Source organism: Heloderma suspectum, chromosome 2 (assembly GCF_057233095.1).
Source record: "Heloderma suspectum isolate Gila_16-S chromosome 2, 16-S_ref, whole genome shotgun sequence".
Classification (NCBI taxonomy): Eukaryota; Metazoa; Chordata; class Lepidosauria; order Squamata; family Helodermatidae; genus Heloderma; species Heloderma suspectum.
In genome coordinates this window covers 162,084,093-162,102,141 of record NC_139459.1, presented here as the reverse complement: position 1 = coordinate 162,102,141, position 18,049 = coordinate 162,084,093, and the positions used below count along the sequence as shown (strand labels likewise).

The window sequence follows — 18,049 nt, the reverse complement described above, 5'->3', positions numbered from 1 at the left end:
AAAAACAAAAACTCCTGACACAACGCAACACATACGCAGCCCCACAACTGCAATCCAGGTTCCATGCTGCGGAACGCCATGCTTGCATACAACTGGGCCTGCAGTGCCACTCAGCCATGGTGCCATGGGTAGAACAGTTCATCTGAGCTCCCCCCCACCTCATTCTGTCCTTCCCATTTGGGCACCAAGATTGTGGAGGAAGGCGTTTTGATAGGAGGGCTTTGCCATGGAAGAAGCTAGAGGAGAAAAAGCTGACAGACCTGACTGCAGGTATCCTAGTGCTTTTGTCTTCAGCTCTTCATTCAGCTGCCCAGTGTTCTCCAGGTACTGCAACACGTAGACAATGGGGGCGAACAGCACCATGTTTTGTTCCCCGCAGCCACTGGGCATTTGGACCAGTTTGTCCAGGTTCTGCAGTGCTGTCCCCATGATGTCCCCTGGCCAGATAGGTAGGCAGATGTGGATATTTCTGTCTCACTGAGTATTCTTCCCCCATACTCACACAATCCAGAAGCCACACCAGATGCCCTGTTAACAACTGCATGCACCCAGCTCTAACTCCATGGGGTTTTGGCTGCCTTGCCACACTGTTCATCCATTCACTTTGCAAATCCATTTCTGTAAAAACTAGGGTTTAAAATGGTTTGCAATTTTCACCGAAACTTTAACGAGCCATAAAATGTTCTCCCATCTTTTATGTGTCCTTATAAGAGGAAATGAAGATGTTCACAATGGTAGGTCCTGGGAATGGGTGGGTAGAAATCTGATTCCATTGCCAAGCTAACTGGGCCAAGACTTCAGGAAATCACCTCAGCAGACTGTGGCAAAACCCCCAGGAAGCGTCAGCAGTGGGGACAAGCCTCCCACCCCCACGACACACATTCTGAGTTGGGCAAAGCAATTGACTGTGTTTGCCCTCCATGACACTGTCACACAGCCAAATCTGTTGAATTACATTGCACAGTGATGTCTTCATGTTTACAACATGGTCCCTGATCATGACACTGAAGGAGAAAAAAGAAGCCCTATCAAACTTTTAAAAGGGCATAAAAGTAGTGGTAGATCAGGAGAATTTCTATAAATAGATGTGCAAAAATAGAAGGTAGTAGATCTTCTGGAGAATTGTTCACATTCTCAAAAGCAAAAACACTTGCTAACTCTCTTCTCCAACACGTGGAGGACAGGGGTGGGGCTGGCATACGGCAGGAGGGCAGCCCCGCTCTTCCCCTTATGCAGTGGGAACCATATGAGGGAAGAGTAACCAAATAGGGCTTCAGACAGACCCTGAACCTCTCCTGGTTATCTCCTTATGTCTGTCACATTCATACATACATACATAGTGAACAACTGGCATACTGACAGATTGTAACTAGCGAAGTTCCTTACCAAGAACAGACACTTGGGCCCTGGCTGAATCTTCCACAACATCCCCAGGAAGCTGCAAGGAGAATGAATCTGAAGCAGAACCGCCTAACAATGGGATGAAGAAAGAAGGGTGAATGTTGAATGACAATAGTGCACACAGAAACCCCGGCAAGTGGAGATGGCCAGCAAGAGTCAGAGATCTGATTGTGAGGAGGATAAGAGAAAAGCACAATTTATCTTTTAGTTTATATTATTTTGTGGGATTCTTATGTGAATGTTCAGGGAACATCAGACCCCACATCTACATGACAACAGAAACATAATGATGGGCAAGTGATGCTTTGCTGTGATATCTTTGTGAGGGAAGTTTTTAATGCTATAGCCACAGTTCTGTATGCTTTCTGATCAGAAGCAGTCCTACTATGAGAGAAGGTGACGCTCTACCCTAGGAGGCAAAGTTTGGGTACCAGTAAAAGCAACATAGCAGCAGAGACAGACAGATTTGCTACAGTCCCAGGAGAGGGGGAGTTCTCTTGCACAAACTTCACCAGAATTAATGGAAGTTGTACAGCTGTTGGGTTCTCAAACCTAATTTAAATTAGGCATGTGCAGGAGAACTTCCTAGGGATTGTGACCCATGTTCATTCATGTGTAAATGAGGTGGTGGTGGTGGTACCATCTGGCTTTCCCCCCTGATCCTCCTTCTGATCCCCAGATTGAACATGAAGTAGTACTGACCTTTAGGGCACAGCAGAGAGCTATAAGATTTCTCCACCAGGACACCCTCAGGCTTAGGTTAGGAGGAAGAAATAAACAGGTTACAAATTATCATAACATTCACTTAGTACAGTCTACACTATACAACCTCTACAGTCTTCAGCCTCAAAGTTTTTATGTGCTTTATGGGCAGGGAGTGAATTTTGGAAAACTCATCCAGAAGCAGTACACTAATACATACTCCCTTTGAGGATGGTTTTAATCCTAGACACCTTATGGAGGTGTCTAGGATGTCAAAAAATGGAAGGTAGAGAATGTCAAAAAATGGCAGATAGCCAAACAAAGATGGCGTTTTGCTAGTGGTTGACAAGGGAACTACGTCCTCTTCTGTGGCCCTTCTGCAGCCCAGAGCTGTGTGTGAGCTCAACCATGGAGCCCTTCTGACATAAAATTCCCCAAGGTACACCAAGAGAGGCCCTATCCTGAAATTAGGGACCACTCCAGAAACATGAACAACAACAACAACATTCAGCCTCTTGTGCTTCCCAGTTTCCACAGATGCAAGGTAGCATCCAGGGCCTGAAACCCTGCCGGGCCCTTCAGGCACTAAGAGAGCCCTACTCACCACCTTCACTAAGGGCACAATCCTATGCAAGTTTAGACTGAAATATGTCCTACAACTCCCAGTATGCCCCAACCAGCATCGCTGGCTAGGGAATGCTGGGACTTGTAGGACTTTTCTCTGTCTAAACATGCATAGGATTGTGCCCTAAGAAACACAACAGGAGGGAAAGGGGAACATGGTGGTTCCTACTTATAGCCTAAAGACTGCAGCAGGATCCCAGGCCCTGACACTGTGCTCCAGGGGCTCATCTGGATCTATTTCAGCCTGGACTCTGTCTAGGTTCTGTCTCAAAATGGAACTGTGAAGGGCAGGACACTTAAAATTCAGTATCCAAAACTCCTTATTTTGGACTCTGGATGAAATCCACCCTCACCCCCACAAAAAAGTATAGGACATTATGACTTCATGATCTTCCTTCAAGTTTTTTGCTCAAGAGTGGGGAACCTCTTTCAGCCCAATTTTGGAGAAACTCTCAGGGGCCATATTCCACTGGTGAGCAGGGTCAAAGGCAAAAGGGGTGGGGCCAAAAATACAAAAAAATAATAATACCAGCCTATCTTAGCAGAAATCTCTTACTGCTCCTCAGCCTTAGAAGAAGCATTTCAACCTTTTAGAATGGGGAAAAACTGCACAAAAGCCGGGGAACCACCAAGCAATTGGTAGATGGGGCAGGGGGGTGGGGCCAGGGGAAGGGAGCACGGCCAGCTGGGGAGCCCTAAAGGCAGGCCAGATTTGGCCCCTCAGCCTGGGGTTTCCCACCCTTGTTTCAGCTCTTCTCCTCACACCTCATGTCCCCTGCATCCTTTCTTATGCCCTCATGGGCCACTGACTCTGCTCATGGTCGTCTTCCATTCACATCTCCATTATTTCTCCTTATATCTGGATCAGTTTCTATCTCTTGGTTCATCAAGGTATTTTCCTCTCCTCCTTGAATTCTCTTCTCAGCACCTATATTTTTTGTTTGTTTGTTTGTTTAGAGAAGCCTTTCTGAACAACCCTAGTCTCACTTCGCTTGCATCTCCACTACCATCTGAATTCTTCCATCCCAGTGATGACTTATTGTCAAATGCTAAGGGCTTCCTCCACCTCTTCCGCCTGGGGATGGTGGGCTGCAAAAAGCACCTAGTCTCGAACTGGATTACTCACTTTCATATTCTGTTCAGCATCTGTACACCACAGGGGCCACATAAATGTGAAACAGTAGTAGAGTGAGCGATGAGGTGTAGGAGGGCTCTTGTGGTGGGTGGTGCTGAAGAGAATGGAGGACACACTGCAAGCAACAGTCAATGCACTGACTCCTGTGAAGGAACAGTTTGCCTTTCTCCACATATTACTTGTGTGGGGGCATCTATCAAATACTACTTCTTAAGACTCTGACCATGCAGACATCACGACTTCCCTCTTCCTCTCTCAACTTTCCCATTATGTCCCGCATCAGCTTCCCTTCAATGAGCACCCCATTAATACAACCTCTTCCTACTACATTAAAGCAAGGTGTCCCCGCCATAGCAAATGGGGTCTTCCAACCCACCTCCCTCCCTCTCATTCAACTACACAATTAGCTTCCCTCCTTCCAATAAGAACCCCTCCCATTACATGAAATCATAGACAGACCCACCCCTCCTCTGTTGCAGGGAAAAGGGGTGTTCCAAACTCCCACCCAGGGAGCCCCACCCTGACCTGGGCCTGAAAAACAAAAGGTGAGATGGGTGGGGGGGAGAGAAGAAGAAAAAAACCCGCCTTTCTCTCACCTTTCCTGAGCCAGAGCCACCCAATCTGACACTAGTCCTGCACCCTGCCCACTCCTGCTGCATTGCCCCATCCACTGCCCCCTCCGTCTCACACACACATGCACACACACAAATACACAAACCCAACCTATGTGCAGGGCATCATGGGGGAGCCACAGCAGCCCCTCCCTCCTCTCTGTCTGATTTGTCTCATTTGAAACAATAGAATACGAGGGGAGGGGAGGGGAGGGGAGGGTGGCCGTTGCTCTTAGCACACACCCCGAGGCTTAGCAGCAACTCATGAAGCCTGCCTGTGAAACAAAACAATTAAAAACAAACAGAAACAGAAAAAAGGACAGTGGGAGGATGCAGGTAATGGAGGTCGCAAACATGTGATGTCAGAGCAGGTGCTTTTTTGGTGCATTCTTTTAAAAATCATTTAGCATTTACTTGGGTTTCAAGTTGAAAACACGTGATGTCAGATCAGGAGCCGTTTGGCGTGGAGCAAATAAACTGGCACTGAACCATAGAGCAATAGGAGACTCTTTGGCACAGAGCAAATAAGCATACTGTTTTGCTATTAACGCTTGAGCTTTGAACTTTTGCAAAGTTTCAAAATGTTCTGCACGTCTACACTGCTCAAGCTTCAATTTTTTTTAAAAAAGAGCAAAATTGGTCTGGTAGATCTCTAGTAATAAGCATTACACTAAGATATTCTTATTTACATTCCCCCCTCCCTCCTGCTTTATGTAACATCTTGCCTGATGAAGAGGTCTTCATCTCTTGTGACCTTTGAATTGGCCTAATAAGGGATTTAACATTGTTAAGGTACTTCCATCCCAGACAGAGAGCTGAAAATTAGTATGTATGTATGTACTCGGAGTATTAGTCAAGTATGGAAACAGAGCATTTCTATACCTGTCACTTGGAATTTGAGGCAGAAAGTCCTCATAGCAGCAGCTCAGGCACAGAGCAAGCCAAGGCGCAGATGGGCCTGAATAGTAGGCTGGGGTAGTTCCCCCTTCACATACTGAAGCAGCCTCATGTTGGGAAGAGGGGGATTTGCAGTTAGCGGAGGCCAGGAACATTGGATTATAGACTCACCAGGACTAGGAGAGGTTTGATCAAGGTGTCGCTTCGGCCCTTTTCAGGCACGACAGGTTGCTCGCTGCCACAGAGCCCTCTGTCATTCAGCGCCACCGTGGTGACAGTGAAGTTTACCATACCTGGCACCAAGTGACAGAAAAATGCATTCAATGCTGCAAAAACCTGCTAATCAGGAAATTGAAGGACATCTCAACTGCACCTTCCCCCACCCCTCGCCAGCACGGCCTGATCCTCCTGATCTTTTCCAAGCCTGGCTTATCACTGACAGTGGATAAATAAGTAATTCAAAATCGCTTCCTTCTGTGGAGCAGTTTTATTAATGGAAGATAAAATAATATTCCTCAACAGTTTCCCCAGGGTGGACAGGGCAGCCTGACTCTTTTCAGACGCAGTTCTTACAAACACAGTTCGGTCCTGAAGAGACTTCTGTCCTGTAGTCACACTACGCCCCTTCACCCACCCCCATCCCTGTCTCCCTTTTTCATTTCCTCAGAGTTAGGAAGTCAGGCTGGGCCTTACATTGTGTTGGTTTGTTTTACACAGTCTCTAATAAACACCATACAGCTATGCTGTTTATCCCTTAAGAACTGCAGCTAATTTGCCATTGCCACATTTTGCGGAATGGCAGTGGCAGACCACCTATCATAGGTTACTCATGATTAAGCCCTATTGAAACTAATGACACAAGTAAATCCCTACTAGCTGAGTCCCACTGGTTTCAGTGGGACGTACATAGTCATGACCAACTTTATCTGGATTAGAGCCTCAGTGTGCAGACCCCGTGACCTGGCCAAAAAACACAAGTGTGTGTGTATGACCACCCTCCCTGTCCTCTCTAATGGCATCATTGCACAAATTACACCAACCAGAAAAAAACACAAAAATAGAGGTTCATGGAACCAGCCACCTACGTTCCATAGTAAGAACCTGGTCTGCCCTGGCCTGACCATGGGTGTCTCTACATTAAGCAAACCCACCGCAAAAATCCACACCCTGTCCAGAGCTTCTTGCTTTCGGTTTCTTTGCGGGATTAGGAAGGGCTCCTTTACATGGCAGACACGTGGTTTGAACTGAGGGAGTGCCTCCCTCCCTCCCTGGCATGTGTGCAAAGGAGCGGGCGGGGGGAGTCTTGTTTTCGTACCTTAACTTCTGCTGTACTGTTTTCTCACAGCCCCCCGGAAACCTCTGACTTACTGTAAGATTGTGCCGCAAGTCTGCAACCCTTGGCACACTTACTTGGGAGTAAACCCCATTGAACTCAATGGCACTTACTTCTGAGCAGACATAAGATTGCCCTGTAAGTCTGCAACCATTGGCACACTTACTTGGGAGTAAGCACCATTGAACTTAATGGGGTGCTCTGAATCAACACAGGACATTGCTTCTGAGCTTGGTGGGGTGGGAGATCAGATGTGTCTCCCTTCATTGCAGAGAGGCCTCTTCTCCCTCCAACTGAGAAATGTGCTCAAGCATTTACATGGCAGACACCTGGGAATTGAGGAAAGTCCTTCCTCAGCAAGACTTGAGTGGAGGCAGGAGTTGCAATTGTTAGGCAATTCTGGCCCTCGCGCCTATCAAATCTGCTCCTGCATGACCCGCAGCCCATCCTCAATGCCTTCTTTCCTGACCGCGCCCCCAACAACTGAAAACACACACCCACAGCAGGCAGACACAGCAGATTCTTCAGCTATTGAACAATTTCACGAGGAGGTCATGGCGCTCCTGTTCTGTGGGCTGGAAAAAATACCACACGTTTTGCGTTTGGGAAAAACATGAGATAGGCTGGGGGAAATTGCAGGAAAAGCCTGGAGGGTAATGGCGTCACCTAAAGAGCCTGCAAACTTCTGTGACAGAGCCATCTCAATAGCAGGATAAAAGCTCCGTATGATGAACCCCCATAACAGCCTATTTGTGAAAGGGTTGACTCCTCGCCAGTTTTTGAGGGATTTGTCCCTTTTGTCCCATCCAACACTTCTGTTACGCTGCTGGATCGGAGGTACAGAATATGCATGGATATCCCTGTAAGAAGGAAGGAGGAAGCTGCCAACTCCACTAAAATCTTAGTACCAAGAATCTCAGTTGTTATTACAGCAGAGTTAATTTTTCACTTCTTTTTCCAACATCAGATATTTTACATGGGTTTTACAGAAGGGATGCAGGAGTTATAAGGGCTGGATGTCGGCTAGCTATAGACACATCAAAGGAATGAGTCAGTGGTGCATGGGTGGGACACTGGTTTCAAACAGAGCAAGGAGATGGGGATAATGGCCTAACTGGAGCATAGGTATGATGAGGTACATCCACCTTTGGTCTGCCCATCAGTTCTTAGGCTGTCTCACCCAGTTTGGTAGCCTTTATGTTCCAGGAGTAAGTCTTGGCTTCATTAGCACACAGACAGTTACGGTATTCACAGCCCTTGCACGATTGCACCTGATATTCTTCTGACATGGACAGGGCAATCTGGATCTACACAACAGAGACATCAAGGGAAATGTGATCAGCCACAGCAAATGGAAGAAAGTGGGGGGAAAGACAGAGATTCAAAGCCAGGTGAGAAACAAGGGACACTTTTCAGGTAACTTAGTCTGGAACTTTTCTTTGAAAACTTCTGTTTGGCTGATGCAGTTATTTCTAAACTTTGTGCTGGGTGTATTAGAGTGCCACAACAGAACTCCTACGGCACCATGAGAAAATGAATGAATGAATGAATGAATGAATGAAACAATTAAAGCAGGGGTGCACAACCCACCCCACCAAGGCCCCATGGGTGCCTTCCCCCCGTGCTACTGAATACCCCCTTTGTTGATTTCCCACTGATTGTACCATGTCTTCTCTCCACTGCCTTCCCAGATGGCTCTTTTCCTGCTGCTGCTACCAGTGAGGAAAGAGTGATCTGTATCAGAATCACTGGAGAAGGGGGATAGAGAGGAGAAGGCTCTCAATTCCTTCCCTTATACAGATCGCTCTTCAGCAGTGAGGAAAGGGTGATCTGAATCAGAATCACTGGGATGTGTCTATGTGCACGTGTGTGCGCATGCATATGTGCATGTTCATGTATATAGGTGCACACACGCAGCTCTCGACTCCTGAGCCAGCATCACATGCTGCCCTTGGGGCTGAAAAGGCTGTGCACCCCTGAACTAAAGCTCCTTTGAATCCAAAGCACCCATCTACAGAGGAGGCTGCCCACTGCATCTCTTCGTGACTCACTGTTCTGGCCTTGCCCCCACTTAGGATAGTTTAGTCTCTTACATCTCGTGTCATAGATTATTCAACCACTCTCAATGCAAAAACACAAAAGGAGTATCCGTCCTTAGGGGAGGCTGCTTGTTGCATCTCTTCAATAAAGAAGTACACCCAAAACAGTGACTGATGCAGAAACCTGGGTGGTGAGGTAGACTCATCTTTGGGTACATAAGTCTTACCCTTTTGCACTCTAAAAGTAAACCTTTTCAGGAGCAAGAAGGAAGTGTACCTCCAATTTTATTTCAATTTATTCAGCTATCAAAAAGTGGGGAGATCATTTTCTGGGCTCAGTTCAAATCCCTCACCTATCGCCTTTTGCTGAGGCTCATGATCCAAACCTTGGACTTCAGAAGGGACACACCTACTCTGCTTTGCATGGGATTTGATTGTGGTCCATGCAGACTCTTTCTCTTTGTGACTCTTGAATTAATATGGAAAGGTCTCATAGCTCACGTTGATGAGAAATTAAGATCTTCCTTACCCTCATGCAGTGTTTCAAATAGTTGAAGACGGTGGCAATCAGTGGAAATGATTCCCCACGAATCACGGAGTAGGGCAGAGTGAGGTCCACAAAGAATGGCTTAAAGGCCGTCAACCCCACCATGGGGGAAATGCCAAAGCCACTGTTTTGGGAGGTGCAGAACATACTGGCTTTCCATTCTGTGATAGAGTCAGGAACTCTGACTGGCACTTGCTTTTCACCTGAATCTCTGCAGAAAATTTGGGATGTAACAAGAGGGTATGACAGTTAGAGGCCTTGCATTTAAAATGTGCATGTCTGCATTTTGTTTGTCACATTTTAATGTGTTATCTGTGTGGTTTTTAACTCTTTTTGATATATTTGTGGACTAGTGACATGTTAGTGCACACTATTAGGTTCTGATGATTGTAAGGATTGTTAATGAATTTGTATTGTTGTTTGTATAATTAAAAAAAGAAAAGAGAGCCCTTGCTTGACCCAAGTAAAGTTACAGCCTTGCTTCCATTCCAGAGCTTCCCTGTTCCACTTTAGTGCTTGAGCAAAGGCAGCAGGCTATATCTAAGAACATGTGGTTTGGCCCTTAGATGGTTGCGGAGACAGCCCAAAACATGTCAGTGCCCCAGCCAAAAAATCCAAAGGACACCTTGCCCCACCCCATGGTGATCAAATATACTAATAAACTAAATAATTGACCATTTGCTGCCCTTTTGTAGAACCTCCAAACAGCCTTCTCAAACCTGGTGCCCTCCAGATGTGTTGGACTACAACTTCTGTCATTCCCAGCAGGCATAGCCAATAGCTCTGCTGGCTGAGAATTATGTGAGTTGTAGCCCAGCACATCTGGAGGCCACCATATTGAAGAAGGCAGCCCTAAAATCTGCCACCTGCTTCAGGCCACCTCCCTTTACCTAAAATTTACCTAATGGTAGGGATGGCCTTGACAGATCCTGGGTAGCACAGAAGTGACTGTTGAATTTGAAACCAAGCTGAGTTGCTTCTATTTATTTAAGTGGAGAATGAATACTGGTGAATATTGTGTGCACACATATGGCTCTTTTCAGCTGTGACAACCTATTTATGGAATATCCTCCCCAGGAAAGCTTGCCTGGGGCCCGTCTACATAGGAGGTTTTCTCTCATGCTGCTGAGGCTTAAAGTAATTAAGGACACATCCGCTGCCAACCAGCTGCATCCCTCTTGAAAAGCCGCATTTTCGGAAAGCCCTTTTACTCCATAGTTTCACTTAAAGTGGCTCCCAGGCAGTTCCCCTGCATATGCCCCATCCCCCCACATTGAATCCTGGACGTGCCTCTGTGACGTGGCTGTGACCTGGACCACCCCTCCCCCCATTCCCTCTTTTTCCCCATTTGCAGTAGGGCTGCTTTCACAGTAAGTAGGCTCCTTTTCCCATTCATAATATCCGTAGCCCCGTTCCATTCACAGCAGTGGAGTGCTTGTGCAGCACACAGTGAAGGATACACAGAGCAGGAGAAAGGACAACCAGCCGCTGTTTCCCAGGGCGACACACCTGCAACTCCACAGTCGTGCGATACCTCTGCAACTAAGGAATACACAGACGGGAAGGAGAAAGGGCGGCCAGCACAGCAAAGGAGCCTGGACAGGGCTGTGGACGAGGCTCCCCGATCACAGGGGCATGCTGGGTCGCCCCTTCTGCGTAACGCAGCAGCTTGCCGTTTCCATTCACAGACAGCTGCCTCTGATCCTTTCATGTCTCCCCTGCAGAACAGTCCCCTGTGTGGGGGTGAATTTCCTCAGTGTTTGCGGGGAGGAGGAGGAGGGGGGAGCTTCGTTCCCGTCAGGGAAGTGGAGGCAGCAGCCACTGCTGCAGACTCCAGAGTACTAGCAGAGGGAAGCAATTCCAGCCCTTTGCCGCCCTGCAGGACCTCGGCGCCTCCTCTCTGCCCGCCTGTCTGTCCCCGGGCTTCAGCGCTGCTGGGCCACAGCCGGTGGATACGAGGGGGGAGGCATAGGGCAAACTGTCCGACTTCGCTCACCTCTTCCATTAAACTTCCCTGAGCAGTGCAGCATGGAGAGGGGCGGCAGCAGGCCTCTCTCACTGGCTGAGCAGCATCTATGGGGTTGGTGACGTTCACTTCTACTAGCGGGACTCCGTCCATCCAACCGCAAAGTACGGCGGATCAAAGTGCAGTTTGACCCGTGAAAAGCGGGTTTCAAGGTTGTGCTCACTCCACATTCTTAGCTTTGTGTGCTCCTGACGGACCAAAGCTGATTTCATGACATTCTGCATTGAACATGAAAGTGCTTCACATTCGTTGCCATGTAGATCTGGCTCTGGTACTGTGCTGTCATTTTGGTGCCAGATGGAGATGATTTTATTTGCCCAAAATGTGAACTGGCCAAATGAATGGGTTCAGTTTTCATGAAGGCACCCTCAAAGTCATTCAAACAAACAAACAAACAAACAAACAAAGAGGGCAAACTAGATAAGAGGAGGCACCATCCATATGATTGCCAATTGTCTGAATGGCTTTTTAAAATGAAATAGCAGACACAGGGAGGGAGGCGGCAATCTGGATTGGGACCCTGGCATGGGGGAGGGTATTGGGGGCTTTAACCCTTTCCCGCTTCACCTGGTATTTCCACTGGAGAAAAAGCTCCCATTTGTACCAAGTGAAGCTTTTCTTCCAATGCAAATAACTGCTGTAGAGTTATTGCTCCCACCCCATTTTTCCCCATGTGTGCACTTCTGCCTACTGGTTCCAACCGCCCTTCCACTACCCCCTTTCTCCTCCTCCCTGCTTGCAATGAGAAGCTCCCCTGAAAGATTGTTACTGCGATAAAGCAATAAAGCGGAGAAGGGACTCTACATAGCAACAGAGAAACTACAGAACATCAAAGAAGCACAATGTTGCATAGTGATTTAAGAGCACATCAGAGAAGCAAAAGAGCGCTTTAGGACAAGTTATTAAAGTTAGCCTTTAAGGCTTTCACTAAAGGACAGCGAGATTTATTTCTTATTTCTGAGTAAACATGCACAGAAAGCGGGGGGATATGTTAAAGATTAAAAGGCTAGCTAAGGTGCATGAGTGTCCCAACTACTGCGATAATGTGAGGGGTTGCTGCTGCACTCCTGGACTTTTTCTCAAGGGGAAAAACTACTTCCACTGGGGAAAGAAGAGGGAATGGGACATCCCACCCCCCCTTGACCATGTCACTGCCAGGTCACAGAGGCACGCCCAGGATTTAATGCGGGGCAGGGGGGACGGGACATGGCACACTGTGGTAAAACCGCCAGGGAGGCGCTTTCAGTAAAAAAAAATAAAAAAAAAAGTCGAAGTAAAAGGAGTTTCAGAAAATGCAACTTTTCAAGAGGGAAGCGGCTGGTTGGCAGTGGATCAGTGATGATGTCATCTGTTGTGAAGGACCTCAAACTGCTCTAACTTCACACTAAATCGTTTGTGAAGACAGCCCCTTAGTCTGCAACCTCAGTATTTTCTGAATTCAGGGCAAATTACAAGAATGAGTGCAGCAGCTTTGCAATGTTCTTCTTGCTGATGTGATGCCACTCAGCATGCAATCCACAATGGATGCATGTAACCTTTTCAGCTGGACTATAAGGAAGGCTGAGCGCTGAAGAATTGATGCTTTCGAACTGTGGTGCTGGAGAAGACTCTTACGAGTCCCCTGGACTGCAAGGAGGTCAAATCAGTCAATCCTAAAGGAAATCAACCCTGAGTGCTCATTGGAAGGACAGATACTGAAGCTGAAGCTCAAATATTTTGGCCACCTAATGCGAAGAGAAAACTCTCTGGAAAAGACCCTGATGCTGGGAAAGACTGAAGGCAAAAGGAGAAGGGGATGCCAGAGGATGAGATGGCTATATAGCATCACCGATGCAATGAATATGAACTTAAGCACACTCCGGGAGAGAGCGCAGGACAGGAAGGCCTGGCGTGCTATGGTCCATGGGGTCACGAAGTGTCGGACACGACTGAACGACTGAACAACCTTTTCAGAGATGGGGCCGTGGTGGGCAGTACTAACGCAGGCAGAGAAATGCCCACAATATCCTGGGAGATGCTTTATTGTCATTAGCAGCATATTGCCATCTTTACTCTGCTTAAAGCTAGGGAAGCTCAAAACACAAGATCTGGATGAAGCTCTTACAACTTACGCAACAAGATACAAATCCCAGATCCAGGTCTCAGGGAAGAACTGACGAACTTGAGATTCAAAGGCTGGGTCAGGTGAGCGAGGCAGAGGCTGCGATCCAGATGTAAAGGCTTCTCTGAACAGCAAAGGCACTGCTGCTTCTACAAGACAAACCAACACAGGACATTATTTCCTTTCTTCCCCTGAAAATTCCTCCATGAGCAAGTGAGCTAAGCACAGCTAAAGGGTGAGCACAACCACCAGCTGGTAAAAGACCGCTCTTCTTTAAAAACAGAACTGAAGGCATGATGAGAGAAATCTTGATTGCCCTGGTGTATATTTTCATTTCTTTAGCTGTCTCTGGTCAAACAGGTTTTGCAGGTTTTAGAAGCACTACATAATCTGCAAAACCTGTGAATAGAGATGATACTGGGATGAGAATGCTCATCCTGGGTCTATCAAACCACCTTCCATTTGCTACTAAATACTCATGTGTATGCATCTGTGCATATACACATACACACAGAAACCAATGTCTGTCTCCAGTTAGGAAATTGGAAAATCCCTTACCAGAAGCCTTACCGCTGCTGAATTGGTAAAAGTGCTTGCATGTTACTGGCTTCTTTATTTTGCTGTTTGACAAGACTTTCAGTCCTATAGCCTGTAATATGTCAGTAGTGAAAGAGGGAAGAAGATTAGATTATCCGTGCACACACTTTCAAGTCAAAAGCATCAGCCTCCCCACTCCCATCTAGCCACAATTCTGCACCTATACATTTTCCTTTTCCCCCTTCCCCCTATCTTGGGTTGGAGGCATACATGAGAGAGTGTCCAGTTCTGTGCATCACACTTTAAGAAGGATGCAGACAAACTGGAGAGGGTTCAGAGGAGGGCAACAAAGATGATCAGGGGACTGGAAACAAAGCCCTATGAAGAGAGACTGAAAGAACTGGGCATGTTTAGCCTTGAGAAGAGAAGACTGAGGGGAGATATGATAGCACTCTTCAAGTACTTGAAAGATTGTCACAGAGAAGAAGGCCAGGATCTCTTCTTGATCATCCCAGAGTGCAGGACACGGAATAATGGGCTCAAGTTACAGGAAGCCAGATTCTGGCTGAACATCAGGAAAAACTTCCTGAGTGTCAGAGCAATACGACAATGGAACCAATTACCTGGGGAGGTGGTGGGCTCTCCCACACTGGAGGCCTTCAAGACGAGGCTGGACAGCCATCTGTCAGGGATGCTCTGACTTGGATTCCTGCATTGAGCAGGGGGTTGGACTTGATGGCCTTGTAGGCCCCTTCCAACCCTACTATTCTATGATTCTATGAAGGAGGCATGAAAGAGGCATAGCATGTGTGCACATCCCATCGTCATTTATCTGATAAATAGGTTTGGGATGTTTTACTTCAAAAGCCTGTTTGACCAGAGGTGACAGTGTGTACAAGGACAGTGTGTACAACAGAGAGAACAATACATTGATCCTATTTTCTTCGGCTTTTAAAGACTATTGACTGTCTCCTGTCAAGTGCAGCAGGCATGCTGACACCATGAAAAGATGGATTTTTCACTTGTGTTTTGCTTTGCACTTTTTTGTGTTTTGTTTTGCACTTTTTCAGTGCAAAACAAAAACAAACACACAAACTTCTGACCAACTAAGTCTGGTTTGTTCTGTGTTGAAGATCATGTGCTTTGTGGTCCCCTGAAAGTCACTCTTCTACACTGACTCCCCTATTCCAGTTGAAGACGATATCACAGAGAACAGGAGGATACTTACTCTGAGGAAACTGAAGAAGTCTATCCCACCCTCATTCCAGGGTCTCCAGCTATAGCGTTTGCGACGTGCCAGTGGTGCAGGATCAATGATGGGCCTTGGTGCATAGCAGGTTTCATACTCAGAGACTTGATAGGGATGGCCTCCTGGGAAAAAGAACATGGCATACACCTGCAAAGGAATACATACACATAGCCTGTTAAACAAAAGGATGTAGATTAAGCTGGGGGAACCCTGGCAGGAGAATGCACTTGCAAGAGATATGTCACTTGTGCTGTTGCTGCTGCAGTCTTCTGAATGAATTGTATTCTCTCATGCTTAATGGTTTTAATGGTTCACTGTTTTTCTTTGGGACTTTAGTGCACAATCCTACCAGATTGCCACCTGCTAGACAGAAGCCTCCATCTGATGCTTCTGAGTATCCACTGCTCTTCAGTATCTCCTGCCAGGGCAGGAAGAGTGACAGAAGCTATTTTTGACGCTCCATCTTTACCTGCAAGTCACAAGTTGCACTTCTTGGGCTGGGGACTGGAGTGGAGAGGACTGTGGATCTGGTGGATGAAGGGCCTCTCCTTACCCCACCCCACGCGCCGGCAGGCCTTTACTCCCTCCCTGCCCTCTTCTAAGGTCACGACACCAGCCTCGGAAGAGGAGCTGCTGTGGAGCTTTCTGCAGTGGCTGGGTGGTGGGGTGGGGGAAATCCAAGCAGGAATTCTCCCCACCAAGGTTGCTGGAGGGTGGGAGGGAATCCACTATCTCCTGTGGTCTCTGGGCTGCCCTCCTAGGGACCATAGGATTGCCCTCTTAATCATTTTTGTAATTTTAAGAGATTGATAGAATCTAGGAGATAAATGCTGTAAACCAGGGATAGACATGACCTGGTGTCCTCCAGAGGGTTTGAATTACAACTCCCATAAATCCTAGTCGACATGGCCAATGGTTGAGGATTATGAGAGTTGTAGTCCAAAACATCTGAAGGCCACCAGGTGCCCCTGCAGTAAACCGACAAACAAGCTTCCACTTCGGTCTCTTCCCTGGTCCCCTAGTTTCATTCTCCCCACTCCCTCCTTCCCCATCTGTCCCTTACACTCTCATTGGAGAGCTCCCTCTCATTCCTGAGGAGCAAGACGCTTTGGTCCACAGCACGGACAGCACACAATGAGCCGGGAGCTGCCTTCAGTTCAAGGTTGATGCTTGACCCTGGCAGCTCCTGCTGCTGAGAGAACCCCAGGCTGACCTGCAGAAATGAATGTTGGGAATCAGCAGTGCCAAAATCAATATGAGGCAGAAGGCATAAAACCACAGGCAAGTAATAATTACCCAGATAATAATAGCTAGCATTCTCATAGCATGTTGCATTGTTCAGCAGCATATGAAAACCTTTCACTATTACAACAGCCCTGCACAGTGTGCAAGCATTATTATTCTTGTATTGCAGCCAAAGGCTACCTGGGTTCACAGTTCAGGTGAGAGTTGAACAGGGAAGTTTTCAGCTCACAGAACTCCTTCTTAGGGCATCTCTACATCAGCCTAAAATCCTGCGTTTAAAATGGGGCTTTCTGCTTCCATTTTAAATGCAGGATCACAATGACTCCCTTTTTCACGTGCTTCCTTTCCCCCCTCCCCTTTCCCCCTCCTTCTCCCTGTATCAGAGTCTTCCACTATCTTTCATTGATCTCGCTTCTCTTCTTGCCGCTTTAACTCTTTTCATGGAGGGAACTCAAGTGGAACACAATGGGGTAATTTGATAGCTCATTATCTGCAATCTATTTAAAAATGGAACAAAAGGCATTTAGTGCAGGAGACGCCTTGGATGATCACGGTGTCATTTAAAGGGCCCACAAACTTTCATGAAAGAGCAATCTCAATCGCAGGATAAAAGCTCCGTGTGAAGGAGCCCTTAGATTACTCCACACCAGCTCTCATGAAGCCCAAGAGCACACCCTAACACAGGATCTTCCACACAACATGGGCACCACCTGTTACAGATTAATCTATATAATCCAGATTACATCATACCTGCATACTATAGGCGACAGTAAAAAACCAACTTTCAGAGCCATTTGTGAATTTCATGTAGTGGAAAAAATTATTTCCTCAGCCAAATATGGTGATCAACAAGATTAGATTCACATATTTTCCCTCTTCACGTTGGCCTATCCAAAAAAAGGATGGTACCAACTATGGGAGGGCCGCGGTGGCTTAGTGGTTAAGACGCTGAACTGCAGACTGGAAGGTCGGCAGGTCAGCAGTTCGAGACCCGAGTGCTGCGTGACGGAGTGAGCTCCTGTCTTCAGTCCCAGCTCCTGCCAACCTAGCAGTTTGAAAGCAAGAAATTGCAAGTAGATAAATAGGTACCGCCTCAGCGGGAAAGGTAACAGCGTTCCGTGCACCTCGGTGTTCAGTCATGCCGGCCACATGACCACGGAAGCATCTTCGGACAGCGCTGGCTCTTCGGCTTAGAAACGGGGATGAGCACCGCATCCTAGAGTCGGACACGACTGGTTGGGGACACCTTTACCTTTTACCTTTTTACCAACTCTGGAGGATGCTCTAAATATTCACTTATAGAGTTTCCCAGGATAAAACTATAACTAAACCAGCTGTGAGGCTCCTAGTTGTTTTATCTTTGCATAACTTACAGTGTCTTCATGGATCATCTTGTGACAAGACTGTGGGTACCTATACTTACTTTACTAATAGGGGTGCCAATACAATAGATTACATGGCAGTCTCTGTTAATTTACTGCCTGACATATATAGTTTTAAGGTAGATTAATAGGGTTGAAAGTGATCACTTTCCCTTGTTACTAATAATGGGTCTTTTAAATCCCTGTCCCCCCTCCCTGTTCTTTCCAAAATCTGGATGGA

The 18,049-nt window shown here is 47.0% G+C and overlaps 1 protein-coding gene across 2 annotated transcripts in view; it reads right to left on the bottom strand.

Annotated features, from left to right (window-relative positions):
• A2ML1 (alpha-2-macroglobulin like 1) overlaps positions 1-18,049 on the bottom strand; it is an 87,040-nt gene that overhangs the window by 22,337 nt on the left and 46,654 nt on the right. For both annotated transcript variants that reach the window (XM_084835506.1, XM_084835507.1), the window contains 10 exons: positions 16,266-16,415; positions 15,182-15,349; positions 13,975-14,065; positions 13,427-13,565; positions 9,272-9,500; positions 7,884-8,010; positions 5,542-5,663; positions 2,104-2,155; positions 1,387-1,470; positions 261-437 (listed from right to left, as the gene is read on the bottom strand). In XM_084835506.1, the coding sequence (XP_084691632.1) occupies positions 261-437; positions 1,387-1,470; positions 2,104-2,155; positions 5,542-5,663; positions 7,884-8,010; positions 9,272-9,500; positions 13,427-13,565; positions 13,975-14,065; positions 15,182-15,349; positions 16,266-16,415 (1,339 nt within the window). The remainder of the gene's footprint in view (positions 1-260; positions 438-1,386; positions 1,471-2,103; positions 2,156-5,541; positions 5,664-7,883; positions 8,011-9,271; positions 9,501-13,426; positions 13,566-13,974; positions 14,066-15,181; positions 15,350-16,265; positions 16,416-18,049) is intronic.